The sequence below is a fragment of the Drosophila melanogaster genome, chromosome 2R (genome assembly GCF_000001215.4).
Source record: "Drosophila melanogaster chromosome 2R".
In the NCBI taxonomy this organism is placed as follows: Eukaryota; Metazoa; Arthropoda; class Insecta; order Diptera; family Drosophilidae; genus Drosophila; species Drosophila melanogaster.
Window position 1 is genome coordinate 24,928,692 of NT_033778.4, and position 27,055 is coordinate 24,955,746.

General features: G+C 47.1%; 8 protein-coding genes across 24 annotated transcripts; 3 read left to right on the top strand and 5 right to left on the bottom strand.

The window, feature by feature from the left end:
- Window positions 1–55: 55 nt before the first annotated feature.
- On the bottom strand, window positions 56–8,786 carry CG30427 (uncharacterized protein; the record flags this gene model as incomplete). 7 transcript variants are annotated; one of them, NM_001169827.2, is made up of 11 exons in its annotated part: window positions 8,613–8,786; window positions 5,861–6,144; window positions 5,367–5,792; window positions 2,032–2,470; window positions 1,841–1,972; window positions 1,654–1,782; window positions 1,081–1,597; window positions 788–1,027; window positions 588–719; window positions 382–507; window positions 56–326 (listed from the first exon to the last, which is right to left on the bottom strand). In NM_001169827.2, the coding sequence occupies exons 2-7, from the start codon at window positions 6,138–6,140 to the stop codon at window positions 1,504–1,506; spliced, it is 1,500 nt and encodes a 499-aa protein (NP_001163298.1). In that variant the 5' UTR covers window positions 6,141–6,144; window positions 8,613–8,786. The 7 variants fall into 7 exon arrangements, with proteins under 7 accessions (NP_001163298.1, NP_726498.1, NP_001246512.1 ...); NM_166697.3 differs by lacking the exons at window positions 1,654–1,782; window positions 1,841–1,972; window positions 2,032–2,470 and having other exon boundaries at window positions 1,081–1,279; NM_001259583.1 differs by lacking the exons at window positions 1,654–1,782; window positions 1,841–1,972; window positions 2,032–2,470; window positions 8,613–8,786 and adding an exon at window positions 7,538–7,644 and having other exon boundaries at window positions 1,081–1,279.
- Window positions 8,787–9,489: 703 nt separating this feature from the next.
- Window positions 9,490–11,078, top strand: CG3760 (uncharacterized protein). Of its 4 annotated transcripts, NM_001259584.2 has the most exons (5): window positions 9,490–9,580; window positions 9,660–9,982; window positions 10,069–10,151; window positions 10,283–10,526; window positions 10,580–11,078. In NM_001259584.2, the coding sequence occupies exons 2-5, from the start codon at window positions 9,770–9,772 to the stop codon at window positions 10,835–10,837; spliced, it is 798 nt and encodes a 265-aa protein (NP_001246513.1). In that variant the 5' UTR covers window positions 9,490–9,580; window positions 9,660–9,769; the 3' UTR covers window positions 10,838–11,078. The 4 variants fall into 4 exon arrangements, with proteins under 4 accessions (NP_001246513.1, NP_611981.2, NP_726501.1 ...); NM_138137.4 differs by lacking the exon at window positions 9,490–9,580 and having other exon boundaries at window positions 9,681–9,982; NM_166700.3 differs by lacking the exon at window positions 9,490–9,580 and having other exon boundaries at window positions 9,681–9,982; window positions 10,265–10,526; window positions 10,580–10,992.
- Window positions 11,015–11,792, bottom strand: CG2811 (uncharacterized protein). Of its 3 annotated transcripts, none has more exons than NM_001259585.2 (3): window positions 11,381–11,792; window positions 11,215–11,322; window positions 11,015–11,163 (listed from the first exon to the last, which is right to left on the bottom strand). In NM_001259585.2, the coding sequence occupies exons 1-3, from the start codon at window positions 11,701–11,703 to the stop codon at window positions 11,121–11,123; spliced, it is 474 nt and encodes a 157-aa protein (NP_001246514.1). In that variant the 5' UTR covers window positions 11,704–11,792; the 3' UTR covers window positions 11,015–11,120. The 3 variants fall into 3 exon arrangements, with proteins under 3 accessions (NP_001246514.1, NP_001286862.1, NP_611982.2); NM_001299933.1 differs by having other exon boundaries at window positions 11,381–11,689; NM_138138.5 differs by having other exon boundaries at window positions 11,015–11,322.
- A 141-nt stretch (window positions 11,793–11,933) lies between these two features.
- On the bottom strand, window positions 11,934–13,722 carry Tina-1 (Troponin C-akin-1). 2 transcript variants are annotated; one of them, NM_138139.4, is made up of 3 exons: window positions 13,559–13,722; window positions 12,431–12,750; window positions 11,934–12,363 (listed from the first exon to the last, which is right to left on the bottom strand). In NM_138139.4, the coding sequence occupies exons 1-3, from the start codon at window positions 13,571–13,573 to the stop codon at window positions 12,195–12,197; spliced, it is 504 nt and encodes a 167-aa protein (NP_611983.2). In that variant the 5' UTR covers window positions 13,574–13,722; the 3' UTR covers window positions 11,934–12,194. The 2 variants fall into 2 exon arrangements, with proteins under 2 accessions (NP_611983.2, NP_001033974.1); NM_001038885.2 differs by lacking the exon at window positions 13,559–13,722 and having other exon boundaries at window positions 12,431–13,429.
- Window positions 13,723–14,700: 978 nt separating this feature from the next.
- CG15861 (uncharacterized protein) lies at window positions 14,701–16,510 on the bottom strand. 2 transcript variants are annotated; one of them, NM_001299934.1, is made up of 4 exons: window positions 16,269–16,510; window positions 15,328–16,163; window positions 15,132–15,242; window positions 14,701–15,074 (listed from the first exon to the last, which is right to left on the bottom strand). In NM_001299934.1, the coding sequence occupies exons 2-4, from the start codon at window positions 15,729–15,731 to the stop codon at window positions 14,972–14,974; spliced, it is 618 nt and encodes a 205-aa protein (NP_001286863.1). In that variant the 5' UTR covers window positions 15,732–16,163; window positions 16,269–16,510; the 3' UTR covers window positions 14,701–14,971. The 2 variants fall into 2 exon arrangements, with proteins under 2 accessions (NP_001286863.1, NP_611984.1); NM_138140.3 differs by lacking the exon at window positions 16,269–16,510 and having other exon boundaries at window positions 15,328–15,909.
- CG3770 (uncharacterized protein) lies at window positions 16,448–17,945 on the top strand. 2 transcript variants are annotated; one of them, NM_138141.3, is made up of 3 exons: window positions 16,448–17,472; window positions 17,528–17,641; window positions 17,692–17,945. In NM_138141.3, exons 1-3 carry the CDS (start codon window positions 17,070–17,072, stop codon window positions 17,832–17,834), a joined length of 660 nt encoding a protein of 219 aa, NP_611985.2. In that variant the 5' UTR covers window positions 16,448–17,069; the 3' UTR covers window positions 17,835–17,945. The 2 variants fall into 2 exon arrangements, with proteins under 2 accessions (NP_611985.2, NP_001286864.1); NM_001299935.1 differs by having other exon boundaries at window positions 16,974–17,472.
- On the bottom strand, window positions 17,870–19,687 carry CG2790 (uncharacterized protein). The gene is made up of 2 exons (NM_138142.5): window positions 19,057–19,687; window positions 17,870–18,995 (listed from the first exon to the last, which is right to left on the bottom strand). Exons 1-2 carry the CDS (start codon window positions 19,660–19,662, stop codon window positions 17,979–17,981), a joined length of 1,623 nt encoding a protein of 540 aa, NP_611986.2. The 5' UTR covers window positions 19,663–19,687; the 3' UTR covers window positions 17,870–17,978.
- Window positions 19,688–19,953: 266 nt separating this feature from the next.
- Window positions 19,954–26,986, top strand: CG12851 (uncharacterized protein). 3 transcript variants are annotated; one of them, NM_001299937.1, is made up of 8 exons: window positions 19,954–20,711; window positions 20,900–21,175; window positions 21,233–22,160; window positions 22,264–22,819; window positions 22,890–23,312; window positions 23,369–23,563; window positions 23,621–24,309; window positions 24,362–26,986. In NM_001299937.1, the coding sequence occupies exons 2-8, from the start codon at window positions 20,942–20,944 to the stop codon at window positions 24,580–24,582; spliced, it is 3,246 nt and encodes a 1,081-aa protein (NP_001286866.1). In that variant the 5' UTR covers window positions 19,954–20,711; window positions 20,900–20,941; the 3' UTR covers window positions 24,583–26,986. The 3 variants fall into 3 exon arrangements, with proteins under 3 accessions (NP_001286866.1, NP_001286865.1, NP_611987.3); NM_001299936.1 differs by having other exon boundaries at window positions 22,893–23,312; window positions 24,362–26,487; NM_138143.4 differs by having other exon boundaries at window positions 24,362–25,790.
- The last annotated feature ends 69 nt before the right edge of the window (window positions 26,987–27,055 follow it).

Sequence of the window (27,055 nt, forward strand, 5' to 3'; positions counted from 1 at the left end):
AAATAACCTATACAACAGTAACTCACAGTAACAGTAAATTGAAATCAAATAGCCTAATGTTTAAAAATTTTTATTATCAACGACTTGCAATAACAAGTTTACGTATACAAAACACCTGAATATTTTTAACAAGATTTTCTTACAAACCCTTTCAAAGGCACATGAAATAAAAGGTACAAAATGTTAAAAAAGCAACTGAAGAAGAATGTTATGTACTAGAATGGAATACGCTTCTAAATAGGTCAACTACTCTCAGTTTTTGGGAAACCCAATATAGAAGGCCTGAAATTATCATCGTTTTGCAAATACGGTCCAGGACATACATGCTGGAAAACAAGAGCATTGGTTAAACACTATAGATGGAAATAACAAATTACTTACAATCTCAATTGTATGCGTGATTTCGGCAACGAAGTTAAAGGTTCCTTCATCACATACTGACGGCCACCCAAAATACTGACTTTCATGTACTCATAATCGTCGACATCGTCGGTGTTAATCTTAAATCTGTCGTAAATAAAGTTACGTTATAAATCCATTTAATGCATGAATTCATCTATTGAATGCATATGATATATATTGCTTACATCCTCCGATCTGTGGATCCTAATTCCTTGTAGATCTGCTCGAAGTGTGTGGATTTAAAGTCCCAGCTTCGCGTGGTAAAGAACTGCAAAACTTCCAAACCCACAGCGATTTTGGTTTGAACCCGAATCATGCTAGACAAACAGAAAAGTTTTGGGTTAGATTCTTATTCGGAACTGACAAATTCTTTTGAAGGTTTTACAAGCGACGTTGTCCAAAGATCAGGAGTAGGAAGTCGATAAGGTAGGCTGGCAGCCACATAAACAGAATGGTACAGATGGTGTGATAGAATTTGCTGGACGTCATGTTGCCGTCGGGATACCAGAGTCCCACTTCGAAGGGGTACTTAATGCCCAAGTCGCGACCCACATCCATTATCCATTTCCATGTGCGCTTTTTGGCATCGTCCACGGTCAAGTTGTAGACTGGGATCTGAAGAGGTCTGTGGCAGAAGTTATACATCACATTGACATGGGAGGCGTCTGAAAAATTTACCTCTTCTCCGCAAGACTGTTATGATATGGTAATAAGATAAGACCGTTAATGGCGATGTCCACAGGTATCACTTCAGATTTTAGCTCCCCGTTGCAGATCATGGATCGGATAACTCCTTTGCCGGCGCCAATGAGAACTCCCGTAGGTCCGTTCATATTGTCCACCCAACCTGGCAGAGGCTCAGCGACAGCTGGAGTTACTGGAGAACAAAGTACAGGTCAGTATGGTTAGACACAAAGTCTGCTTTAGTGACTGGATTGGGAAAGAGAAACACGGCGCAGTTGGCGAAATGTGTATATTCAACAACCTACAATCATATTTATTTGGATTCAAAACCTCGAATATGCGTAACTACAACTAAGCTAATTGACTAAATAAATGCCTGTGACCACCAAACCAATGCAAGTCCACGGAGAACTAGAATCAGAATATAGCCAGCACCCCCGTCCACTTAAGGAGGTAGTAGAAGAACAGTCCCACAATCACCGTCTTGCACACAACGTCTACGACTCGTTGGCTGGAAGTGAAGATGAGTGAGTCATAGTGGGTAGCACAGGCTCTTGCCTAACTTACATCTTCATGTGCACGCGCGCAGTGGGCAGATCCTCCTCCTTTTCCTTGAGGATAAACTTTCGAGCGCCCTTAGCACACTCAATCATGTACTCCTCCTCGGTGTTCTCCGTGTTCATGTTCATGTTAAAACTGAATGGGAAATTGATATTGATATGTTAATATGTTAATATTCAATAGCAGCACTTACATCGCCTTGTCTTCCTCGTTGAGTTTGTTCCAGAGGGAGGCGTAGTTATCAGATCGGAAGCACCAGGCATTGAGGGTAAAGAACTGGAGGACGCCCAGACCTGTGGATATCTTCTCCTGAACTCTCAACATGCTAGGGAGGGAAATGGCACATAAGCTCCATTTGGGGTAATTCAGTGCGGGGCAACTTACAATCGCTTCTGACCTAATATCAGCATCAGGAAGTCCAGGAAGTAAGCGGGCAACCAATGAAACAGAGCCACGTTGAAGTTGTGGTATAATTGGTTGGTGGTAACGCAAGGGTCCGGGTACCATAGACCCGCGTTAAATGGGAACTGCTTGTTGATGCGTTTGCTCATCTCCACAACGGTGCCCATGGTCATCTTCCTGTGGTCCGCATTGGTTATATTATAAACGGGCACATTGGTAGGCCGCTTGGCCTGCTTGTTGAACTCGTAGGGAATGACGATCAGCCCGTTGATAGCGTAGTCGACGGGAATCACCTCGGCCTTGTTCTGCTGATTCACCAGAACGGACCGGATCACGCCCTTGCCGCATCCGATCATCAGGCCAGTCGGTCCATTCAGGTTGTCCACCCATCCGGGCAACGGCTCGTAGGCAGCCGGCGACACTACAGGGCGGAAGGAATAGATGTTTACTAAGGGGCGTCTAATCTGCTCAGCGCATGAAACCAGTCTACATACCACGAGCCCAAGATGATGGTCACCGAAGCCGTATTATGTGTGAATGTGTGAATGTGTGTATGGTGTGGGTGTGAGTAGTGTAGTTGTATGTTTTGGACTATGTTTCCGCCAAGGATAAGTGTGGGAATTTAGAAGGTGGGAAATAGTGCGCAATCGGGGAAAATATCATTGTGCTCTTTGTCCTGTGTGATCTGTGTGTTCAGTGGGTTTTGTGGGTTTTGTTTGTGTTGTTCGTGTTGTCGCGCGAGTCCTCTGGATCAACACTTGTACACTTGAAGCACAGACACATAAACTCAGTACACAGATTTTTTATTTTGACACGAAACATAGATAATCACTTAAAGTAGAAATGAAAACCAGATTCGAGGCCACTCGTCGAGTGGCTCGAAGTTATGCCCCCAAGCGAACCTAAGCAGAGATTGATTGAGAAAAGCGCGCGAATGGATTGAAAATGTCCCGGGTGGCCGTCGTATTAGACGCCGAGCAGGCGTGCCACCAAACCGTAGGTCCAGTAGCACAGGGTGCCCACGATGAGCGTCTTGCAAGCGCGGTCCAGGATGTACATTCTATAAATGAAAGGAAGACCGTGCTTAGAGATCGGGCTCAGGGCTTATGTCCCTGTGGGCGAGTCTCGCTTACAGCTTCAGCTGGAGCCGGGCGCGGGGCAAACTATCGGGCGACTCCTTCATCAGGTACTGTCGCCCTCCCTGGACACACGACTCAATGTACATGGGGACAGTCTCCTCGGGATCCATGTCCATATTGAAGCTTTTGGGTGGGATCAGGTGTTTCGGATTAAGTGAACTCAGTACCCTTCTACGCTCGCGCTACGTACTTTTTCCTGTCCGACTCGTTTAGCATGGCCCACAGCGAGGAATAGGCATCCGACTTAAAGAACCAGGCGCGCATCGTGAAGAACTGCAGCACCTCGAGGCCCACAGAGATGCGGTTCTGAACGCGGATCATGCTAGGAAGAGAGGATCAAGCTCTGTGTCCACGATCCACAGCGTCCGCAACTTACAATCGCTTCTGGCCAAGCAGCAGCAGGATAAAGTCAATCAAGTAGGCGGGCAGCCAGTGGAAAAGCAGCACGTTGATGTTGTGGTGCAGTTTGTTGGTGGTGATGCATCCGTCTGGATACCAGAGACCCGCTTCCATCGGGTATCGGTACCCTATTTCCTTACTCATTTCGATTACTTCGCCCCACTGCATCTTCCGGTGGTCAGCGCACGTGATATTGTATACCGGCACGTCCTTCGGCCGCTCCGTCATCTTGGCAAACTGGTAGGGGATCACGCACAGACCGTTGATGGCGTAGTCCACCGGAATAACCTCGGACAGGTGGCGCGTGTCAATCAGCATCGATCGGATGACACCTTTGCCGGCGCCCACCATCAGCCCGGTGGGTCCGTTAAGGTTGTCCACCCATCCCGGGACGGGCTCGTACGCCGACGGCGACACTGGGCGTGCGGGAGATGAGTTCAAATTGGGACTCCTCCTCCCAGACGTTCTTGGGATCAGGCTGATGCGGATGCGGATGCGAGGGCGGAGGCGGAGGCGGAGGCAGAGGAAGGGTAAAGCGGGGCGTTTCTGTCTTCTTTGTTTTCATTGCATGCTCATTGAACTTTTTGGTCAATGACGACGGCATTTGTGTGCAGTGGTTGAGGTAGTTTATTGTTTTAAGCAATGCTGTACACCATGTCATGTAATCGGGCTCTTTCTTTTCAAGCGCTGTGATTGTGGTGGTGTCTGTTGGCAGTTTGTGGTTGCTCAGACCTGTATTGCTGCTGCTGTGGTTCATGTGCGGTGTACGTATTAAGAAGCGCGGCAGCAGAAGAGTCAAGCGGGGAGCCCGCGCCGGATAGGAGGACATGAGATCAACCAGTGGCGATGTCATAAAACACACGGAAAGCGTAAACACTTGACGAATTAGCGGTAGGTGGCAAGAAGCGGCTTAAGACTAGCACCAAAGCAACCCCATACCCAACAAGTACATTCATTATCATCTGCTAATGTCTCTGAAGATCTGCTAAAATCGGCGAACTCTGCCGAACTTTGCTCGCTAGTTAGCAAACGAGGACGTAACCCGTCCATATTGGGTGTATCCATGGGCTATTTGCCCAGCTAAGCAGGTCACCCTTGCCTTGAACCCTCCCGGTTACAAATGAAATATTCATCCACTCCTATCGATTTCAGCATTCAGCTAGCCTATCATTAAATAAGTTTGAGGGGAGCTGCCATCGGAAATACCTATTCACAAACATTTTCCTAACCTTATCTGGGCAGTATAAAAATAAAAGATTCGATTAAAGTATACTTTCATATCAAATTACCACTCGGCTTAGTGTTTGATTTTGGAGATTTGCATCAATATGGTCGGACTGGTTTCTGCCCAATAGTTTCTCCACCTCCCATGAATAACGCCCTCTCAGGTTGGCCAAAAACTGCTAATAGAAAACTTTAATTGACTGCCAGCGCAGACAGATCGTACATTCCAGGCAGAGACGTCCAACAAAGACGCCAGGTGGCCGAAAAAGATATAAATAATAAGCAAGCCAGGGCAACATAGACACAGACACAGACATAGACATAGACTTAAGGCGGCAGAAGCGGAGGCGCATTATTAGGTATTAGTTAGAGGGGAACTGGCGACTGGCAATTGCAGACTCAATTTCGCTTCCAGCGCAGCTGGCTACCAAGCAAGCAAGCAATCCCGTCCAGAGACATAGAGAATTAACGACTCTGATAAATCGATTCGCCGCAGGCCAAAGCGACGCGGATAGGCAACAGCGAGGTGGCATCCGTACTTAAAAGGTCACTTACCGATGCTGGGACGTGCGATGATGACGGGCATGGACTCGTAGTGGTCGCGCACCAGAAGCTCCGCCAGACGCTTTGAGTAGGTGTATGTGTTGGGGTGCGGCTTTAGCAAATCCGGCGTAATGGCGTCCAGGGTCTTCACGTCCATCCACTCGGCCAGGCGCATAAGATCCTCCGGCTTGTGTGGAAACTCGTACACCTTCTCATACATCACATCCTGGTCGCAGTTGCAAAAAGCCGTGGACAAGTGGATGAAGGCCTCCAGCTGCTTCATTTCCTTGGCCACGTTGAGCGCTCGCCGGGTGCCTAGCAAGTTCATATCGATGGCGTCCCGAAGGTTGCCCTCCAGCTTAAGGGTGGCCGCCATGTGGAAAACAATGTTAGTGTTCTCGGTCACGTGCTTCAAGCTCTCCCCGCTGAGCCCGAGCTCTACAAATGAAGGGCAGGAAATGCAAATCAATCGAGATTAAAGTGCGGAACTTAAGCGCTACACTTACGGTCGAAGGTGACGTCGCCCTGGTAGATGGTAACCCTCTTGAGCATCTCCGGGCGCTCGTCCTTGATGCGCTGGAAGATGGGCAGCTTGAACATCTCCTCGAGACGCGTCTCGGGTGCCTTGCCGCGCTTCGGGCGGCAGATGATGATCACCTCCTTGAGGGAGTGGCAGGAGTAGAGCAACTTCTCCAGCAGAACCTTGCCCATGAACCCAGACGCTCCAGTGATGAATATCGTCTTATCCTTATAGTATTCCTGCACTGGCGATAGATCCACCGTCATCTTTCTGCAAGAAAGAGGTGTATTAGCACACCTTCTGGGAATGGGAATGGAAATGGAGTGACGCAAGAAGCATTCCGGGAATGCGAAAACCAGTCAAAGGAAAAACTAGTGATTGGCAAGCGAATGGCGCAAGTGGTGCTGGAAAAACTGGGGCTAATTCTGGCCACGCGTGCCCCTCTTACCACATCTGGTGTTCGACTTGGAAGCAGCCAACACACAGCAGCAACCAGTGAGCTGAACCTGCCGCAAACGGGTTTCTAGTGGACTTTCGGTTTCTATTTGGATTTTCGATTGCGCCTGTGGATTCGCATTTCTTTGCTGGCTTATGCAATTACCAGGGGTAGCTGGCATCGAACCCGTCTAGCGTGCCAGGTTGTCTTTATATCTCCCCCTCCGACGGGGATTGTTGCAAGTATTTGTTTCTCAATCTGCATGCGGCTGGGTTGGATTGCAGCCGCGTTACAGTTGGCCACATCTGCTCGGCAATCTCGAATTGTGGATTGTGCCTGTGCCTTGCACTTTGGGCATGTCATGACATTTCACGCAAGACCGAGCGGACGTACTTGTTTACCTATTTATTGCAGCTCGATTGTGGTCACACCCCGCCCAAGCGTATGCATGTCCAATACTGTATCTCCGGCAACGAGTGTTTACCTCCTCCAGCAGAGCAAAGCTGGAAAAGATGGAAATCGCAGGAAGCATGACGCAGCAGCCCCACTGCACCTTGAACTACAAGCTGAAATCTATGTGGTTGGATCTGTTTCTGGGATCACTTCACTTAGATCACTGCGGTTCTCCTTCATCTCGCCTCGCGGCACCTGCCTTTAGGGGCTTGTTACTGAGCCCCAGTTTTCGGCTTTATGGCCAATTAAAACGCGTCCGCCGAATGTGTGAAACCAACGAGAGCCACAGCCCGAGAAACAACTTCAGAGTGCTTGCACTTATGCAAGCCTCGAAATACACACATTGAGACAAATTTCGGTCGACCCAAGTTGTCAAACCCGAAGTTATGAGCATTACAGACAAACGTATTTATTAAAACTGAACCTAAAACAACGGAGCTTCATTTTGTAAACGAAAGACTTAGGCCACAAACTTGATCCCAATTGGGGCGGACGAGCGAGAAAGAGACGAGTCAGAAAACAGTAACTAATGCAAAATACTGATAGACAACTAAAATAACATAACATATTTGTGATTTCTAATGAAAGAACAATGTGTGCATAGTTTTAACAACGGAGCATCACGAAGATAATGGAATTCAAGAAATTTGTTTGAGATTTTACCATCTATGTATTTTGTTCATAAGCATATTGATGTAGCGGAACGACTTGCAAAAATTACGTCGAAATCGATAAATTCAAATCCGAAATGTTTTTATACCATTTTAAACTTACCCTCCCCACAATTGGCAAGAGTGTTTTTAAGCTCTTTGATATTACGCAAACGCAAATTGACCCTATTTGAAACGTCGATAAACGATAAAGAGTCTTTTATCTTATGATATTTGTTTCTCTCCTTCGTTTGTCATATTTTTATTAGAGCCAAAACCGGTATATCGTATATCGCTTGTAAGTAGAAACATTTTGGAATCTTTAATTAGCTTGTATGTGGTTGTGTTTATCGATTGTGTGTTCCTCTTGTTTACATATTGCTGCTTTTTAGCCTAAGTAATATTGTGTGGTTACAACTCGATTGCGACCTCAGAACTGGCTACCGATGATGGGGCCATTAAAATTTTCCAATGCAAAGTGCAGCCTGCAATCGGTCTGCAGTTAATAAACCCATTGGAGCGCAGTGACTGATTGACTGACTGCGCTGTACCAATGACCCCTTTTCTAAGGCAACGTAAGCTCGAATACGGAGAAGAGCTGCGGATGTGGCTGTGTGGAGGATCATTAAGAAAGCCACTTGAGGCTGAGACATTAAACCATGAAATCGAACAAATTTTAAATGTTTGGCAATTCTTCCATTCCATTTCCCATTTGGCCTTTGCTCACGTAGTCTCACGATATATTTAAATAAAAATCCCCCTCAATATGTAAATGGCTTTTGTATTGGATCAGCATTGATACAAATGAGATGAAACCCCGACACATAAAATTAGCAGCAAGCCGCAAGCCGAGGTTCAAATATATGCAAAGGGCCACGGAACTCAAAGCGGAAAATGTGGAATATCGAAATATCAGACTTTGCGACAGGTCATGACACGACCCTGACATAGACGGGGGTTCACGAGCGTATCTCGAAATCAAACTCAGTAGGGCAGAGGGGCCTACCTTTGTAATCGTCAATTAAACGCTTCGCTGGGCTGGCAAATGCCTCGAATTGCAGCCTAATAGCCCCGAAAAATAAGCAGCATTGTCTTTACAATGCGGTAATCACAAGGAGGAATCGCAGCTCGAGATGAGGTCGGCGGAGTGCTAGATTGCAAGCCGAAACTATTTTGGGGCTACTAAGTGTTTCAATTACCTTGAGTATTGCTTGGTATTCTCCTCAATTAAAACACTTGCAATATTGGTATCAAACTCTCGCACACGCGAATTAATGCGAGACTATATCGGTTCGGAGCGTACTAGTTCGGATCGAATCGAGTAGTGGAGGGAGCGGTGTGGACGCTGCGAAGCTCGAAAGAAGACTGAACGCGACCAGCCCGGTGGTTGTCAATATGAATACGTTGTGGAGTGGACTAGCAGTGCTTTGGGATGTTGCAAACCATGCCGAAACGAAGCAAAACCACTGGCCTGGCTGCACGCCGTACTGTGGTAGGTATTCGGCAGGTGTTGGTACAGACATAAATATCTATTAGCTCGGCTAATCTAGGCGGAACTGGCCGTCTGGCCTAAGAGGCTTAGGCTGGGTCCAAGTGATGGGCCAAGTAGTTGACTTTTGACTACATGGGCGGGACTGCTGGGTACCACAAGATGCAAGTCCCAGGCCCAGGAACTCTTTGGCATATTTTGGGAAACATTAACTTTGCCATTTGGACGAGTTTTATTGACTTTGCTGCTTTTCAGCGAATAAGATATATTGGCATCATTATGGATGCAAAATTAGCAACGGATCGAATTGGTTTCCATTACACAATGGTCCAGCTTTGCATTCGCAGCCACCGCGGCGGTGGTTTCCACTTTGTTTGCCTTAATTAGGTGGTTATCAATCTCCTATGCAAATCTATTGTTGCCCAATGTCGCGAATATTGGTAATTAGTGCAGTCTTTCCTGTGATTTTTGCACACGCTAAATTATGCATGTTACCAATTTTGTTGCAAAAAAATAATATGTTTGTGTCTTCCAGTCCCAACTGATGGTTTCAAAAAGGCCGCCAAAGTTGAAAATATCGATATCATGCAGATGATATATGGATACTTGTCCTGCTAAGGTAGTGCTGTCAGAGTTGCTTAAACTGATTAGTTATAATAAACCATCAGTTAATTCCAGGTATGAAAAAAAGCGTGCATTATGTAAATTGCATAGTGAAATTAAATCGACAATTTGTAATCTCGCTGCGAATTTCCAGGAATCTCCAGCCCTGGCCGGCTTATCGATACATCTGGCACAAAAGGCGTGCAGAGTTGTTCTCCAAATTTCCTGTCGCGAATTTTATTCATTTATAATTAATTACAAGCCATGGCCGAACTGGACGATTTCTTCGCGAAAAAGGACAAGAAGAAGTCCAAGAACAAGACTAAGTTCGTGACCGCCGACGAGATGGTGAAGAACCTGGAGGACGGCACCAAGCGCGAGGTGGTCAAGCCCAAAAAACCTGAGGTAGCCGCTGGCGGCGTGGCAGTAGTAGGCGAAAACGAGAATAGCGGCACCAAGGTGCCAGAGTCCGCCCCGGTGAGTCCGAATCTCAGTCTGGTGAAATCAGCGCCCGTTGGCCACCTAGGGCATGTTTATAAGTTCATTGTTTTGCCGCTCCGTAGCCCGTCGAGGAGGAATGGAAGGAGTTCGAGGAGGAGCAGCGCAAGGACTACAGTGGCTTAAAGATCGGCCAGCTGAGCACCATGTGAGTTTTCGAACGTTACGCCGACCGCCTAATCCATGAGCAGGAGAAAAGGCCACTTCCATTGATTTACTTTCCATTTGACCCCGCATATTGCGAAAACTCGCTTTCTATAGCTCTTCGGCCCGTTCCAGAACTGCCCAGGAAAGTTCCGAGTCGCAAGCTGCTCGAGTGCCCTCTGCCCCGGACGGCGGCAACTACAATGAGGACGATGAGGACAGCAATGGGTATGACAACGCGGACGTAAACAAGGAGCGCGTCGGCCACGGACCCTGGAAGAAAGTTGTCCCAGCCGAGGAGGTAATGCAGATTCCGGTGCCCGTGGAGGTGGAAAAGCACTCGTCCAAGACCTACGTTTCACCCGCGCTACGATACAGCGTAAGTAAGAAGAGCGAGACGATCCAGATCGAGTTTAATCAACTTCTCTGCAGCAGCAGGCCGGAAGTGGACTGGGAGGCGGCCCTACTGGGGGGGCATTGCGTCCACGACGCGCCGCCCCCGACATCACCAATACCGAGTTTTTCCCAACCTTAAGTGCGGCGCGTCCGGAGGAACAGCGCAAGAAGAAAAACGAACCCGCCTTCGAAGAAGTCCGTCACGGAAGCCGTTTCCAGCGTGTTCAGGAGTCCACGGCTGCCCCGGTGGCGGCCTCCAACCGATTCCAGTCGCTTGACGACGAAGCAAGCTAGGTCAGCCCACGCCAACGGTGCTGTTGCTGGCCACTTGAACCGCTATCTACCACAGTGTCCGCTGCCGAGCTCAAGCCATCCAAAGGTTCTATGCCAGCACATGCAGATTTTCTAGGCTTTTTGATTCATATAAACCACCACTGCTACTCTTACCCTAAACCACAAACTACTATTGTTCATTTCGTTTTGCATTTTGAAAAATGGATTAATGTAATACAATACGAATAATACCCATGCGTTGAAATCCGTTTATAAACGTTACTTTTTTATACGTTTCCGTTTCTCACTTTTCCATGGCGAGGTCTTCCGGGCAGCTGTCCAAGTAGCTGCAAAATCAGTAAGAAAGATCATCTCTGGCTGAAACAGTGCGTACTGACTTTTCATTGTACGGCCTCTCCGGCGTGTTGTGGTACGAGATCAGCAGCTCCTTGGCCAGCATCTTGTCTGGGAAGTTGCGAATCAGGTACAGCCAGCACTGAATGGTTCTAGACATAGGGGCAATAGTGAGTTATTACATCTGGCCATCACCCCACACCCTCATACTCATTCTGTTCCATTAATATGGTTTGTTGCTCGCGATCATAGTAGTCCGGGTAGTCTTCTAGTATGTCCAGTTTGGAGAGCATGGTCTCGTCCACTTCGTAGACTTCGCCTTCTATGTGGTTCCCCTCACCCGGGCGGGCGAGCAGAAATGGGATGTTGTAGCGGGTTCCGACAACCAGGGGAAACTTCGTTTCCGTTTTCCCCCTTCCAAGGAATCGGGCTTGGCCGTTCTCCTTTTTCGTCAGCCAGTGGTGATTGGGCTCACCGCGCTTCAACGTGCCATACACAAAGACCCTTGCCGCCATTCTCAGCTTTTCAGCCATTGCGCTTCCCGCCGCCAGGCTTATCAGTTTCAAGCGGTATCGTGCTATCAAATCCGACCTGTAGATTGCGCAGTCGACATAACCCGTCCGCTCTTCTTCTTGCTGCCATTCGCACCGAATCTAGCCTCCGTACACCGCGAGAAACTGAAGCCCTCGGCACTGGGCTGTGGAAAATTACCAGGGACTGCTGTCCAGCATCTTTACTTCTATAATAGAACGAGGGGCATTTTATTTTATTTTAAATTGCTTCAGTTTATTTGCTTTGTTTGTCGAAAACTATCAAATTACAGACTACGTTTGCTAAAACCTAAATAATGCGTATGGTACATATGTATCAGTTTATATCGTTTGCCCATATATACGGGTATATATCGATCAGTACATCTGCGTCTGCAAGTACGGTCTTAAAATGCAACTACGGTAACATAAGATTAGTGGCCAGGCTATCCAGAGAACATCCAAACAAACGGGCGACACCACAACCCACGTTATTAGTTCTGGGCCTCGTAGGTGAGGTCGTCCTGGGCCGGATGCTTGTGGGTGCGGCGATGGCGCATAATGTATGGATGGGTGGTTGAGTTCTCGTAGCTGGACAAGTAGCGCAGACTAAGTAGGTTCTCCGGGTACTTCTGCAGCAGGTACACCCAGCATGGAACGGTTCTGGAAAGGAAATTGTGACCCATCACACCACATTGCTGAAATGACGTCAGATCCGACTAATGCTCACCCTTCTCCAACGCCAATGTTCATATCGTGCATCTCGCGAGTGTAGATCTCCTCGCAATCCTCCAGGTTGTCCAGGGAATTCAGCATTCGATCGTCCACCTCGTAGATCTCCCCTGTTACGTAATATCCCACTCCGGGCTTGTTCAGCAGGAAGGGAATGTTGTAGCGGGTGGCGATCACTAGCGGCAGCTTTTGGGTGGTGGTCGCCTTGCACCAGAACTTAGCGAAGCCGTTGCCAGAGCTGGCCAGGATTGAGTTGCTGGGCTGTCCGTACTTGAGGGCGCCGTACACGAAGAGCTTGCTCAAGGCGGAGGAGACTTTCTGTGGAGTGCGTGAGAGGTGGGTGTGGCGTAAAGACAGATAAGTAGGGTTAGGTTAGAGATCTGATAAACTGGTGGTATCTTGTGAGAGTTTGCTCTACTGGTATCAATCGATCGCCGTGGCTTATCAGGGATCAGGGATCCGAACACTTTCCACTGGCTAGCCCCCGCAAGTTATTGATAAGGTTCACGAAACGTCTCGGTGTTTGGCGAGATTCTCAGCTGAACCGCTTTTTGGGCGAGAATGGGATGGCTCAACCGGTTTCGTGCATTCACACGTTTATTCTTAAAGTCTGTTATTGTTGCTAATATATGTACGTAGCTGTTTCGTATTTTTGGGGCTGAGTGCGTGCCTCACAAACTGCGCAGCAGTTACGCCTCCACAGGTACATATGTATGGAGACACTCGCTATCTGTACACATGTAATTGGCACATTAATAATTGCTTAAATCGGTTTAATCATTGCAGTAAATGGATAACACACGCAAGCGGCCTTAAATCAATGTCATCAAACGGTTGCATCAAAGCATCTTGGCGAATCCGCTTACATAACCCAGAACAGGCATCAGCTCACACTCATACATATGTAGATATCTTAAAAATTCCAATAAACTATCTGATAACCCTCCGATGGATCGGATAACTTAAAATGCCTTAAATTTAGTTCCCAAGCTCTCAGGCTTTTACACGCTTTCCATTTGGGGCTGCCCACTTGCCAAGGACGAAGGATAAGGGATGCGTATACACAAGCTAAAAGTGTGCATGTGTGCGTGGGCTTCACATTGTGCTGCACTCTTAATCAGCTTACCTTTGCTTGGCCCATTTTCTTGTCGAACCGCCTGCAGATAATTAAAATTGCAAATTGCTGCACTAAGCAAAGGCGAGAGAGCTCTTCGGGATTGGATAGGATAGTGTGCACGAGCTCCAGCAGAGATACAACCGCGCCGATGGCCAGCAAAACTCCAACTAAATCGTGATGGAGAACAACGTCGGCGGACACGGTGCTGCCGCCTGCCACTGTTGTTGTTGTTATTGCTTCTGGCACAGTGGAGCAAAGTCACAACGTGTTATTGGTTCAACTTATATAAATATATTGCATATGAAAGTATTAGTCGACACTACGTGGAAAAGCAATTCTTAAATAATAATTATGGTATATATCCAATTTCATCAAAATTGGAAAAAGGAAGAAAATATTATTTGCCCTGTTTACTGACTCTGCCCAGTGTGCCTTGTCGTCAAGACCAAGAGGCCCGCCTCTAGTGGAACAACAACAAGTAAAACAATAACACGCCACACGCGCAAAGCTAAAAATGACGGTTCTGCCGACTGGTCTTTATCTAAGAAATATCCTCTGGGGGGGGGTGTGGGTTAGTTGAAATACCCGAAATATTATAGGCCCCGCAAGCACAAACACTCTAAAATTCGGGCATTATCAATGGCCTAATAACATCTGAGCACAGAAGTCCCTCTTGAGATCCACGCTCCCTCTATGATACCCCCCCCTAGCAGCATTTTAGTTCGCTGGCGACGCCTCTGGAGAACACGTACGCATGTCTTCTTCAGTTTCTCTGCTGATCGGTGGGGATCGGAAATCGTATACTGTATATTGTAATATTCTGCACTTCCATGTGTCCGATTTGTTATAAACAATAACAAAGTCTCTTTGTAATTGATTGGTTGATAGGTGGGGGAGGGGGTGCGGCAACAACAACACCAAAACCAAACCAGTTGACATGCGCTCTTTAAAATCAAAATCTCACTGCGCTCTCTGAATTGTGCCCTGCGAAAGGTAAGGCATTTTAGTTTTCGGACTCAATACGAACTATCAAGCGTAACTACATATTGTATATTGTTGCCCATTCATTATGAAAGGGTAAGCACTCAATAAAGTTAGTGCTTCTCATATTTCCTCAGGTTAGATAAATCGATATAATACATATGCATAATGCGTTTTTGAAGTTGGTATTTTAATATGGACAAATTATAGGTTACTTTATGAGGCGATTAAAGCTGTTTTTATATTTTATGTTATTCCTTACAGTTTCTAAAGACAAGATTGCCTTTCCATAAAAATTTTAAATCAATAAAAAGAGTAACATAGTCTTGTAGCTTAATTCATAAATAATCATGAACCTAAACAATAAATACATATATTAAAATCCATACGACATCAGCGGGACCTAAAACAGCCCCATTGCTGTCAAACCTCCTCTCTAGGTCAATAGTTCCCGGAGCAGATGCCGTTGTGAGCATAATGGTGCTGTTTGTGCCGGCAGGCACACAAGTTAGGAGCGAAGCAGTAAGCTCGTGGTCCGCAGTTGCTGGAGGTACAGTTTAGGGCAAGTGTGGCGAAAAGATATAGCGACAATCAAACTTACTGATCACAGATTGGCATGCATTGCTGTCCATGAAGCAGGCTGTCCCTTAGCTCGTATCCCTGGGCACAGATGCACCGTCCGTCGGAGGAGCAGTTGCCATGTGTGCAGCGCCTGGAAATGAGAAAGGGCACATAAACGCATACGTATGTATGTACACTTCCTAAGCGATAAGGTGAGGAGCAAGAATCATACTCACCCAAGGCAGGGGTCCAGCAGACGGGGAGCCCTGTGGCGGCACTTTTGGGAGAGGGGATCAAAGTAGTAGTGCCTGTCCTCACGGCACACACAGAGATCTGGTGCGGCGCAGTAGCCACCTGCCGCCACGCACCCGGGGAGGCACTCTGCGGCACACACCAAACCATCCGGATTACCCGCCATATACTGATCGGCACAGGGACAGGATCCGTCCTCGAAGCACACTCCATTCAGGCAGACGATGTTGCAGCGCCTTACGCACTGGCGGGTGTTGACCACCAGCATTTCGTAGTCGGAGCAAAGCTGTGAAGGCTCGTTGATCTCCCAGTAGCCGTAGTCGTAGTAATAGTGACCCTCTACTACTGCCCACAGCAGCAACTGTAGGAAGACCATCCGGCGCGACATCTCGGCTAATGGCAAGTGATGAGCCGCGGATTGGTTCAGGCAACGAAAGGGAGAGTGAAAGTGCTTTCCGGAGGCTGCGCACTTTGTGTACGGATCTCATTACGGCCTCGGTCACGATCACTGTGCACAAACACAGTGCGGATGACGCAATGGCCCCCAACACACTCGGCCAACTGATAACCGCTCGACCGAAGATCGTTTCGATCGGAATTGCACATGATCAGCCCGAATCGAAGCGGCGGCGTGCATTACTCACCCGAACGGGGGTGGAGGCAATGGTGGGGTTGGTGGTGGTGGAGTCGACAGATTGGATCCAACTCGAACGCGTGTGCAGAGAGCCAGGGAGAGCTATTCGAGGACTGATTCTGAATTCGGAATGTCTGGATTTCCACGCTCTCAATGAGAAATCGGCGCCCACATCTGCATAAGGCACTGAAAACATCAACATTTAAAAATATACAAAATACATTCGAAAAAAATTCCTCATTAAATTACAATATTTTATATTAATTATTTCCTCTAAGTAAACATTCTTACCAAACATAGTCATTCAGTTTCTTAAATTCTTCCGGCTGATTTAAATTTATACGATAAATACGTAACGCATAAACCAACTTAGAACTCGATTATTACGATTTGATGCACCAAACCTTTTCTTCCAGTGCTCCGATTGGGGCCTGGCTCCGTTTGCGACTGCAGCTGGCTTTAATGGGCTCCATTCATTCGGTCGGTCGGAGTCGGCGAGAGATGACGCTGGCGAGGAACGGCAGCAGACACGCCTGCGCGAACAGAAGCTCAGATCCAAAGTTCCAGAGTGTGGAATAAAGTTGCCAAATAGCTGCAGCCGCTTGGGGGATTAGCGAAAACGCCATCGAGGCAGAGTTATTTTCCCGCTAGACTCTATTTCCCTTCGCTTCGACGTCAGCTGCGAATTTTGTTCTTGACAGAGCCGCGGACTGCGCGGTCTACCGCCTCGCCCTCGCCCTCGTGCTCCCCCTATCCCACAGTCAACCTCCGCTCGCGTGTGAGTGTGGGGTGAATAACATAAAACAGACGGCAGAAAGGCACCGCATAACAGCGAGCGGCGAAAACATAAAATAAACAATTCCATTTCGGGCTGGTCAGCTGGGAGGAAGTTCTGGTCTGGCCCCGCGCTGCTGGTGGTGGCGAGTGGTGCGACGGTGGTGGTGGGTGACGGCAAAGTGGGTGTGGGATGTGCGTGCCCAGACAAAGTAAGAGCGCTTAGAGTCTATTATCTATCCGGCAAGTGCTGACGCGTTGCGATCGCCCGTCGTCGATCGCTAAATCTGTGTACTCCGAAAAATCTGGTGCATCAAAATGTGCTACGTTATTATCACCATCGCCAGTCTGGTGTGGTTCCTCTGTTCGCTGGTGGCCGACATGCTCTTTGCTGTGGCCCTGGTCACGCCCAGGTGGCTGGTGGGCCCCGCCCAAGGAACAGACTCCACCGCCAGCTCTCACCACCAATCCTCGGTGGGCATCTACACGCGCTGCAAGGTCATGCAGGAGGGCGGATTCCAATGCGGCCGCTTCGACTTGGACGGACTGGCCACGGACAGTAGCGTTTACCCCAACGAATGGAAAGCGGCAATGTTCTTCGTCATGCTGGGATTTAGTCTACTCTCTGTAACGGTGATCCTGACCCTGATCACCTGCTGCCGCCAGTCGGCCTGTGGCAAGAGCATACACAACATGACGGCCTGCGCCCAGGTCGTAGCAGGTAAGCAACCATTACTGTGATATCCTCGCAGCATTTAAGTTTGCATTGTTTATAGGAATATGTATGATGTTGGGTCTATTTCTGCATCCGATGGGATGGCGAGCGAACCGGATTCAACGTCTATGCGGCATGGATGCCGAACCCTTTTACCCCGCCGACTGTAGCATAGGTAATTCTTTGAAACTTTTCTTAGAAACTTACTAAACTTAATCCTTACAGGAGTTTCATTCTACTGCGGAATCATTGGGGTACTCCTAACATTTACTGCCGCCGGTATAAGCCTAAAGGCAGAGTCTTCCAATATGCGAACTCGAGTTCGCAGACGCGTGGAGGCGGGCAGTAAACTGGTCTGTATTCCGTAGCTGCCTTTGAATACAATAAGAACACTATCTGACTTGGAGCGAGCATACTTAACTTCATTCTCGAATTAAATTTATCATTAGCATAAATAAACTTTTAACATTCTACAGTATAGATACAAGGTGTGGGTGGATATCTATACGACCCTACTTGTTGCGCTTGCCCTTAGCTTTGCCAGGAGGCTTGCCCTCAACATTAGGCTTTGCCTTAGGTATGTAGACACCATGGTTCGTCTTCTTTAGGTGGGCAAACAGCTTGTTCTTGGAGTCAAAGACAAGCCTACAGGTAACACAAGTGTGTTGCGACTTGGTCGGGTCGAGGTCCTCATCTCCGCTTTTGGGAGCCACTGTTGCCTCCTTTGTATTCGGTTCCGAAACAGTTTGCTCTAATAGCTTAACCTTCCTAGTCGTCGTCTTTTTGCTTTTACTCTTTTTGCTCGCTTTTTTGCCTTTACTCCAGTCTTCATCCTCTGACTCGCTCTTGATTGCCTTCTTTTCTATTGGCTCATCTGGTTCGTCACTGCCTTCCGCCTGCGCTTGCTTGACAGCTGACTTCCTTGCCTTTTTGTTTTTTTTGGTTCGTTTGGCTAGCGAAGATTCTTCTTCGCTTGGAACCCCGTCGAAAGATATCTGATCCTCAGAGACTTGCAATTCTTCCAGCGATTCCTGTACGCCCATTAAACTGTCTTCATGGGGTTCATTGTGGAAAGCGTCCTCTTCTTCCTCCATTTCCTGACACAGCCGGTCGACATTTTCATTATGCTTCTTGCTTTCTTCGTGATTAGCACGCGCCTTGGCGTTTTTAAATGTCTTGTTGCATGCCACGCAGTAAAGATCGTCTACATACTCCACTTCGTACTCCTCGGCTTCCTGGCCGCCTTCATGGTCAAAGTCCTCGCCATCGTCGTCGTTCTCGTCTTCATCCGTGTAATCTTCTGACTTGCTATCGTACTGCTGCTCTAACTGCTTTAGCTGCTCCTCGTAGCCCTCGTTAAAGACATTATTTTTCCTGACGGCTGCCAGTTCTTCCTGGCGCTTCCTTAACTGCTCTTTGCGCTTCTCCTCCTGCTTAAGTCGATTGGCCTCGACGCGTTCCTCAAGCATGCGCCTGTAGGCCTGCACTCTGGGATCCCTTTTTCGCACAAAGTTGACTAAGTTGCGAACCTAAGTAAATGAGGTAAGTAAAATGTGTCTCGGAAGAAAAAAAAGGGAATTCATCGCCCACCTCTTCGTTGCGTTCCTTGCGGGCAGCCTGAACGATCTTTTTCATCTCCTTCTCCACCTTGCGTAGGATAAAGCGCTCTTTTATTTCGCGAACATCGTAGGGACACAGCCAGTCGTAGGTCTTCCGGGTACTGTATGCCTGCCAAAAGGCGTAGAACGGACCCACCACATCTTCGTAACTACTGTTTGAATGACCAAAGTCAGGCGCCATCCCCAACCGGTCGTCCTTGTCCATGAACTCTAAGTCCTCCGAGGCGATTTGGACGAAGACATCGGTGTACACGCGGTAAAAGCCGTGCTCATTGTCGCCATAGCCCTTGTAACAGGAGCTCGTGAAGAACTGGAACACGTCCAGGCAGTTCTCCGCATAATCGGAGTTCTTGCCGCGCAAGATCTGCTCGCGATGGTTGTCGTACCAAGACCGTTCCTGAGGATCAGACAGAACTTCATACGCTTGCTGGATCAGCTGGAAGCGCTCTTTGGCCTCCGCCAGTCGGTCGGGATTCTTGTCCGGGTGCCAGCGCAGGGCCATCTTACGGTACGCACTCTTGATGTCCCCATCGTTGGCGTTTCTTTGGAGCTCGAGCTCCTCGTAATAGCAACGCATGTTTCTTAGAACAACAAATAATTTTGATAGAGTTGCCAGATGGGCGGAAAGACAGCTGGCGCTCACAGATGCGTTGTCAGTGCTGCAAAGCGCTGGAAGGGGAACGTAAATATCTTGCAAAGTAGCTTACTTTTGGGCTGAGAGCGTTTTGCGTTTATTGTAATAGCTGAAAAAAACGTTAGGAAAACAATAGAAGCCTATTCTTACAAGGTCTTGAAATTACAGTTACCCAGTTAAGTGGCTAAACTGCAAGTGGCATCTCCTAGCAGTCATACGTAACTGCGCATCCCGTCATTAGCTTTTTTACTTTCGACGGCGACGGACGTTTCTTTTCATCCGTGTCCGCGCATCCTTAGTTGACTAAATTCTGCCGCATGCTTTTCTCACTACCACCGAAGCTCACACATCGCATACCTATACACAGGCAGAGAAAAAAAATAAAATCGGAAAGGTTCCTGTGAAAAGCAGCAGTTAAACACATCAGAAGTTGTAGTTTTTCCCAGGACGTAACGGTGCTTTTTTCCCTTAGTTTCCGAAGCATTTATACATAATTTGCATAAACTAAATAATAATCGACTGGAATCGAAGCTCGACTATTGCCAATCACCCATAACGATACAAGCAAAGTGCCAAAATGTCGTTTAGCATTTGAGTCTGCATACGAAAAGGAAAATAGCTTGACATAAAATTTACAGTTACGTGGGATTTACAACCGTGGGCTGTAACACACAGACAGGCCTTCACATACACACACATACTTACGTCGAGTGAGTGCGGGAGTGGAGTCCTTGAAGCATCTCTGCTTACGAACAACCCCCACAACATTGGGTGCGTCGGTACTCGGCGCGAAGTAATGAATAACGGCCAAAAATAACCGTCAACAAAAAACAAACAAACACAAGTATAGAAAGCCGACGAAGTCCGTGTGTGTTCTGGTGTAGATTTACCATTGCCCTTTCATCTCTTGTGCGGGTGTGTGTGTGGGCGCCAAAATAAAAGAAGGCGCAAAGGATATGAGGACAACGTTGTCTGCCACATTTGCAAGTAAGGTAATTTCGCATAAAATTCCAGCACAGCCTCCCACCCAAACTATAGAAAATGTGTCCCTACTGAAAAGCCATTCGGCTTTTGTGCCGTAGTAAATGGATTTCCTTATCAGCGCAAAGTGGTCCCAGGAGTCCACTCCTCTTCATTGTTGCAGCTGAATTGCAGCCAGCTTAATGAACTCCCCTTTCAGGAATTACCGTCCGTCCACATCGGCTAAGACTAGAATACCACTATGTTTGGATCCAAGCTGCGCTCCTGGATGGAGACGCATATTGTGCGTCCGCGGAAGAAGGGCAGTAAACACAAGCAAGGGACCGTGGACGCAGGCAGTTCTTGCGTGGGGAAGAAGGCGGGCACCTTACCAACACAGGGCAGCAACCTAACTAGCCCGGTCCTGACCAGTAGCGGAAGCCACAGCATCGCCAGTCCGGTGCGGAGGCGCGAGGTCTCCCCCATCCAGTGTCACGTAAGTAGCTTCCTTCCTAGGAATATACAAATGCTTACGTCGATCATATTTTCGTAGCCACCCAGTCGTCGATATGGCTGGCAATCCCCAGATGAAGATTCCTACGTCATAGCCTCGCCCAAGTCGGACAATTTGCTTCACGCTCCGCACTGCTATCAGCCGCATCAACCGCTCCAGCAGCCGTCGCACCACTTAAGCGTGCCCAATAGCAAGGAAACCTATGCGGAGAAATCGCCCACCAGGGTAAACTGCTCTTCGTCCTCCATATCGTCGTTGTCCTGGTCAACGGGATCCAAGGAGCCCTCTTCTGGCAAACAAGCAATTTTTAGAGAGCAGTCCTTAAATGGGGAATACCACATCCCACCTGAGGAGGAGGTGGAGTACGAGGAAGTTGGCGCTTTGCTGCTTCGGCATGCACCACCCATTGCAGAACAACAGCGCCCGCAGTCAGAAAACTTAAGTGCCGTGCGTCTAATCTACAAGGAAGAGCCAAGGCAAAGCAAGAATCATGTTCGTTACGGTCGCCTGCTTCCCTCCAAGCTAGCACCGGCTCAGCATGGCGAGTCACTGGATAATTTGACAGCTACACCGCCTATTCCACCCGCTTCACTTACCGGCTCGCGTATTCGAACTCCACGAGGAATTCAGCGCAATAATTTTATTTCGGGACCCCGGCCACACAGCTTGCCCTCGCCAGAAAGCGCTTATTCCACGGGCTACTCCACAGATGGCACATCGCCATGCGCCGCCAGCAACTACAATCCACCTGAGTACTACATTAACATGCGCTCGGGAACCCACTATTTCCCGAAGAGCGTCAACTCGCTGGCCGTCGAGGCCCAGCGGTACAAGTTCGGCCTTAACCGCATAGAGGAGATGTCGCCTATGGATCCGTTGCCCAAGAGCAACTTCGCAACTGCCACTCATGGCCCGGAGTCGTCGCCTAGTTCGCTAGCTCTGCGGCAGCAGTCAAAGCTCTTTGAGTGTGAGTTTCAGTGTTGTTAGCCCGGCTGCTGGCAAACTGAGCAATTAACCCATTTAAAATCTCTACTTGGCTGAAGTAGCATCTCTCATCTCCTTTTTTGCAGCTCCCTCGCCGAGACAGCGCTGTCGTATAAGAACAAATCCCTGGTACAACACGGGAGAGCTCTTGCCTAGCACGACAGGCCCCACACGCTTGGATCTGGATGCGACCAGTACTACCTCCACGACCTCGTCGGGCATTAAGTCAAGCAATGAACTGGAAGTTCCGGTGGCCAAAACAATAGCAAACAAAGCAGGGAAGCCAGTCCCTTATGCAGCAACCTCCAACTGCAGAGCTACTCCTAGCCAGGCAGCCAAACAGGCTGATATAGACATTGTTGGGGGAGGGGCTGGTGTTGCACCTGGGGCTGGAGTTGTTTATGAATCCGAGGGCTCCTCGACTTCGACTGAATTGGAAAATGTGCATGCCCCACATACCATTAAGCGGCGTCACTTGGACCACGCCGAGACTACAACAACTTCAGCGCCCGTGGCAGCTGGTGGTGGAACTGGAGCTACCACTACATCCTTCGTTCTTAGTGATGACGAGGCCACCCTTAATGAAATGATTGGGAAGTTCGACGAGAGTTACATTTACGAAAAGGAAACTGATATATTAAGGTGAGTTGGAGTCGTTCAGTGCTCGCCAAGTCAACTTAAGTTGCCTTCTTATATTTAATTCGACTTCTAGCAGTGATTCAGACCTTACGGACTGCTGTGCTTCGGAGCTAGATACTGGACAGGATGCGGGTGATGAGTGTGACACAGACGAGTTGTTGGACATTGACTTTATAGACACTTCATCCATGCAAGAGGTGGAACTTGACCGCAAGGATCTGTCACGAAATCTGGGCAACTGTCACTACTATTCTAATCACCCTATCAGTCCGGTGCTCAATCGAAAGGCATCAGTCCGTTCCCGACGCAAGAGCGGTCAGGAGACGGGGGAAAGCTCCCAACAGCGCCGACGCAAGAGGTTCCTTAAAACACGTAAGAAGAGTTGTGAAAATCGCGAAAAGACTTCTTCGTCACCTCTTCGTGAGCCTCGTGGCACCCGAAGTGTGGGTGGCACGCCCGTCTGTTTGCGCCGCAATCTACTGGGTCCAAGTGAGAGGTATAAGACAACAATTTAATAATTATATATAGGATTTTAAAATATTTTGTTTAAAGAATATACAAAACGTCTCCCCTGTCAAACCGCTCCAACTCGCTAATCTTTGGAAGCATAAAAAAAAAGTCAACACTCACCATCGCAGAAAGCGAAAAAGCACTTCTTAAGGCAGACTTGGAGGCTGATATGAAATATAAACAACTAATTATGGAAGCGGAGTCTTTGCTGGAATCGATGAAGAACAGCTTACAGAGGTAAGGAATGATAAAGTTTAAATATTTGGTTCGTTATTAATAACATATCACCATTAGCATTCCCAGAGACACGCCTGTCGCCAGCCCAAGACGAGTGAATCCCTTAGCTAACAAGCGGGTGGAAATGCTTAAAAACAGTGAAGTGGTGGACTCCAAAAAACAGACTCTGGTTCTTAACTCTCCTCCTCTTGAGCATGAGTTAGCAGCAGCCATTAATAAGCGCATAGAGATGCTCAAGTTTGAGACATCGTCTGCTTCTTCGCCACCAAACAGTCCCAAGCCTGCCCGTTACAGTCCTCGCAAAACGCATCTGACCAACTTTATGAATCAAAATGCTCCACCAGAGTTGCCACCACGAAAAATAAAAGGCAACCCTCCCTCTGCTCCACTCTCGCCACAACTTCAGCTAAATGGAAGGAGTATTCAGGAGAGTCCAAAGAGCAAGCGACGCACGATGATGGTGACTTCTTCTACCACGACAACGGTGATCAGCTTCAACGGCAGTGATCCTGAGATGGAGTGCATAGCTGTAGAGGATATTGGCAATCACAACTACTTGCCTCAGCCGCAATCGAATACGAGGGATGGAAAATATGGATCGAATACGAAAATGGAAAACCCATTGCATGCCGAATTAAATATTAATAACAACTTTTACTGCCCACACAGCGAGCCCTTAAAGCGCAAGGTATACAAGGGTAGCTCATCGTTCGAGCGCATAAAAAAAAACTTCGACTTCGAATTGGGTAAGTAATTCGCCTTGTTTGTAAGTGAAGTATTTAATCAAATGATACACAGATTCAAACGGACGGTGCAAGTCAAATGAGCGTTCGCAAATTAAGCTTTTGGCCTCCGTGTCGGCCAAGAGCTCTATGCAAGACGTGACCGTTGACGAGGCCAAGGGCCATGCAATAGGCGGTAGTAACCGCAAGCAGCAGCTCATACTGAATACCATTTTCGATTTAAAGCGCAGCTTGGAGCATCAAAGCCATCAACTGAGTGGATTTAATGGCGAATAGAACTGAGTGAACTACTAGGACTAATATCATCATCATACTTATTTACAATGCATCATATAGACAGTAACTAGTTGGCTAAGATATAGAGTCCAAAAGAGTCCCTCAGACTAGACACTGAAACGAAGCGCAATAACATTAACTTATAAGGGGAGACGATTATTTACAAAAATACTAGAATACTCAAGGGCCGTAATAGAACATATGAACTGGTGCAGAATCTTATCACAAAAAGTATTTAGAATGTAGCAAATTGTTTTTGATGGAAGTGTTACATTACAATCGTAATCATAACCCAGAAGTTTTCAAAGTAATATTTTCAGTTTTAAAATGTACTTTAGACACCATAGATTTTAGTTAAAGCATATCAAAGAATGTGTATACTAAGTAATATTCTGTTGAAATTAATCGTTTCTGTTATTTACATCAATTTTGTTTTGGATACACATTGTTTTCATGAAAAATTCGAAACATATATTTTAACGGTCTATATGCCCAAGCTGAAAGTATGTTCAGAACACTATTTCCGTGGCATGTCCATCATACTATCCTACCAACTCATACTATCCAATCATAGCTTGAATACGTTGATATTAGTAACCAAACCAAACTACATAAGTTAATAACTGGTAGTATTCCTTAGTTTTTAACGAGCGTCAGCGCGTGTGCGTTAATGTGGAAAATATACTAACCTTTCAATGCAAATCCCATTTGAACGTCGACTACACTTATAGAGCTCATCTTATTACTAAACTTGACAACACATTTCACCTAATTATCTATATTAGAAAAGTATTCAAAAGTAGACCTTTAAGTAAACCATATTAAGATCCATCCAAATGAAAATTGTTTAGCCAAATTTTTTGTAGAATAATGAAAAGAAAAGGCATTGTTTTACTGTTTTGTTTCCTTGGTTAAGTAGATAAAGACTATTGAGTTTCTATGCCAGAAATTGAAATAATCAGAAGGAAATCGAATTATATTCCAGCTGGCATTACCATGAATTTAAAATTTTGTTGTATTGGCAAAAATTTTAATGTTTACCAATTGGGAAAATTTGGTTGTAATTTGGATTAATCGACTCATGTAATTATTTATGGTGTTGTGTACCCAATTAATATAAATAATAGACGCTGTAGAACCTACACGATGAATACATTATCTAAGTCATACTGTAACGTGATAATAAATCTAATGAAAATCCTAAGACCAAAATCAAACCATATCCAAAATCTAAGGAGATCCACAGAACTGTAAGTATAAATGAATTAAATAATTCTTAACGGTTTTGTTTGTTCTTCTTAGTAGTACGTATGTCTCTGTAGATTTGCGAGCTTGTTGCTCATCGATATTAAAATTTAAATTTTCGTTTTTGCTTACGTACTAGTGCCTGCTCCTAGTGCCTCTGGACAGGAGGGGTAGTGGTTCAGTATGATGTGTTAAATTTACTTAATTAGTTTCACCCGCGACGCGACACTTGAACATCGAACGCTGGCCTGCAAAACGAAAGACGCACGCCGCGATATCAAGACATCGAACTCGCTATTTTGAACTTTAAATGGGCAGCTAATGCGTAGTTCCACCCAGCCCACAATGACGGCTTGGACCTGCAGCTGTCATGGTAATTTATGCACCCTAGATTCCAAATATTCAATTGGATTTCCGATTAAAGCGACCTTAAGACAATCCAACGAGCTTTTGATAAGACGACTTACAAACCGCAACTTAGGAAAGACTGCAGCAGATTCACTTCAAAGACGGGGACTTACATCCGTTCGAGACCCAGTAGCACCACTTGTGGTATGAGTGATATTCGTTTCTGCTGAATACCCATTATCCTATCAGTCGACATATGTAATTATTGAACCCATATACTTTAAACGTCAATAAAGGACCAATATTTTGAACTGCCTCATTGATTGCTCTTCCACGTTCGAACAAGATGCCAGTCATCGTGGAATTTCCAGAGACGTCGATTCGCGATCCCCGTTTCTTGTCATCTCGTTCATTATTGTGTCTGGCGATAAAAATAAACTCGCACTGTTCTAAAAATCCCCAGAAGAGCATCGGCAATGGAAAATTAGCAGACAGATCATGGACTGGCCGCTGCTAATTATGCAAATGGAGGCGGAGACAGGGAGCGGGCTGGGCGAGGAACACTGGCCTGCCTGTTGGAATACCAATTGACCAGGCCACGCTTGAAACATCAAATCAGCATTAAGTCGGCAAAAACATCGATCGGAAGAGTTGCCATAAAATGCGTGGTGGCCCAGTGAAGAAGCAGGCGCGACCTGCTCTGGCTCCGTTGGAGATGCGCCCTAAATGGCCAAACTGGTTATCCTTCCACAATCGTTGCGCTAGCCAGGAGGAGGAATGCACTCTGAAAGCCAGGGGCCGGTCTACAAGCGCATTCGCTTTTTTTTTTTTACTAACGGTTTGGAAGGTGCTTAACCAATTGCCGAATACTGGAAACAGT

Excerpts from the sequence above, each read along its gene's own strand:
- CG3760 (NM_166700.3), top strand. The coding sequence starts at position 9,770 with ATGGCCGAACTGGACGATTTCTTCGCGAAAAAGGACAAGAAGAAGTCC. Across the intron at positions 9,983-10,068 it reads AGGTGCCAGAGTCCGCCCCG|CCCGTCGAGGAGGAATGGAA; the intron begins GTGAGTCCGAAT and ends GCCGCTCCGTAG. Across the intron at positions 10,527-10,579 it reads CACCCGCGCTACGATACAGC|CAGCAGGCCGGAAGTGGACT; the intron begins GTAAGTAAGAAG and ends ACTTCTCTGCAG.
- CG2811 (NM_001259585.2), bottom strand. The coding sequence starts at position 11,703 with ATGGCTGAAAAGCTGAGAATGGCGGCAAGGGTCTTTGTGTATGGCACG. Across the intron at positions 11,323-11,380 it reads ATATTAATGGAACAGAATGA|AACCATTCAGTGCTGGCTGT; the intron begins GTATGAGGGTGT and ends CCCTATGTCTAG. Across the intron at positions 11,164-11,214 it reads GAGAGGCCGTACAATGAAAA|CTACTTGGACAGCTGCCCGG; the intron begins GTCAGTACGCAC and ends CTGATTTTGCAG.
- Tina-1 (NM_138139.4), bottom strand. Across the intron at positions 12,364-12,430 it reads AACATTGGCGTTGGAGAAGG|AACCGTTCCATGCTGGGTGT; the intron begins GTGAGCATTAGT and ends TTTCCTTTCCAG.
- CG15861 (NM_001299934.1), bottom strand. The coding sequence starts at position 15,731 with ATGTCGCGCCGGATGGTCTTCCTACAGTTGCTGCTGTGGGCAGTAGTA. Across the intron at positions 15,243-15,327 it reads CTGCTGGACCCCTGCCTTGG|GCGCTGCACACATGGCAACT; the intron begins GTGAGTATGATT and ends TCTCATTTCCAG. Across the intron at positions 15,075-15,131 it reads TGCATGCCAATCTGTGATCA|CAACTGCGGACCACGAGCTT; the intron begins GTAAGTTTGATT and ends CTGTACCTCCAG.
- CG3770 (NM_138141.3), top strand. The coding sequence starts at position 17,070 with ATGTGCTACGTTATTATCACCATCGCCAGTCTGGTGTGGTTCCTCTGT. Across the intron at positions 17,473-17,527 it reads CTGCGCCCAGGTCGTAGCAG|GAATATGTATGATGTTGGGT; the intron begins GTAAGCAACCAT and ends CATTGTTTATAG. Across the intron at positions 17,642-17,691 it reads CCCCGCCGACTGTAGCATAG|GAGTTTCATTCTACTGCGGA; the intron begins GTAATTCTTTGA and ends TAATCCTTACAG.
- CG2790 (NM_138142.5), bottom strand. The coding sequence starts at position 19,662 with ATGCGTTGCTATTACGAGGAGCTCGAGCTCCAAAGAAACGCCAACGAT. Across the intron at positions 18,996-19,056 it reads GCAAGGAACGCAACGAAGAG|GTTCGCAACTTAGTCAACTT; the intron begins GTGGGCGATGAA and ends TCATTTACTTAG.
- CG12851 (NM_001299937.1), top strand. The coding sequence starts at position 20,942 with ATGTTTGGATCCAAGCTGCGCTCCTGGATGGAGACGCATATTGTGCGT. Across the intron at positions 21,176-21,232 it reads TCTCCCCCATCCAGTGTCAC|CCACCCAGTCGTCGATATGG; the intron begins GTAAGTAGCTTC and ends ATATTTTCGTAG. Across the intron at positions 22,820-22,889 it reads AAGGAAACTGATATATTAAG|CAGTGATTCAGACCTTACGG; the intron begins GTGAGTTGGAGT and ends TTCGACTTCTAG.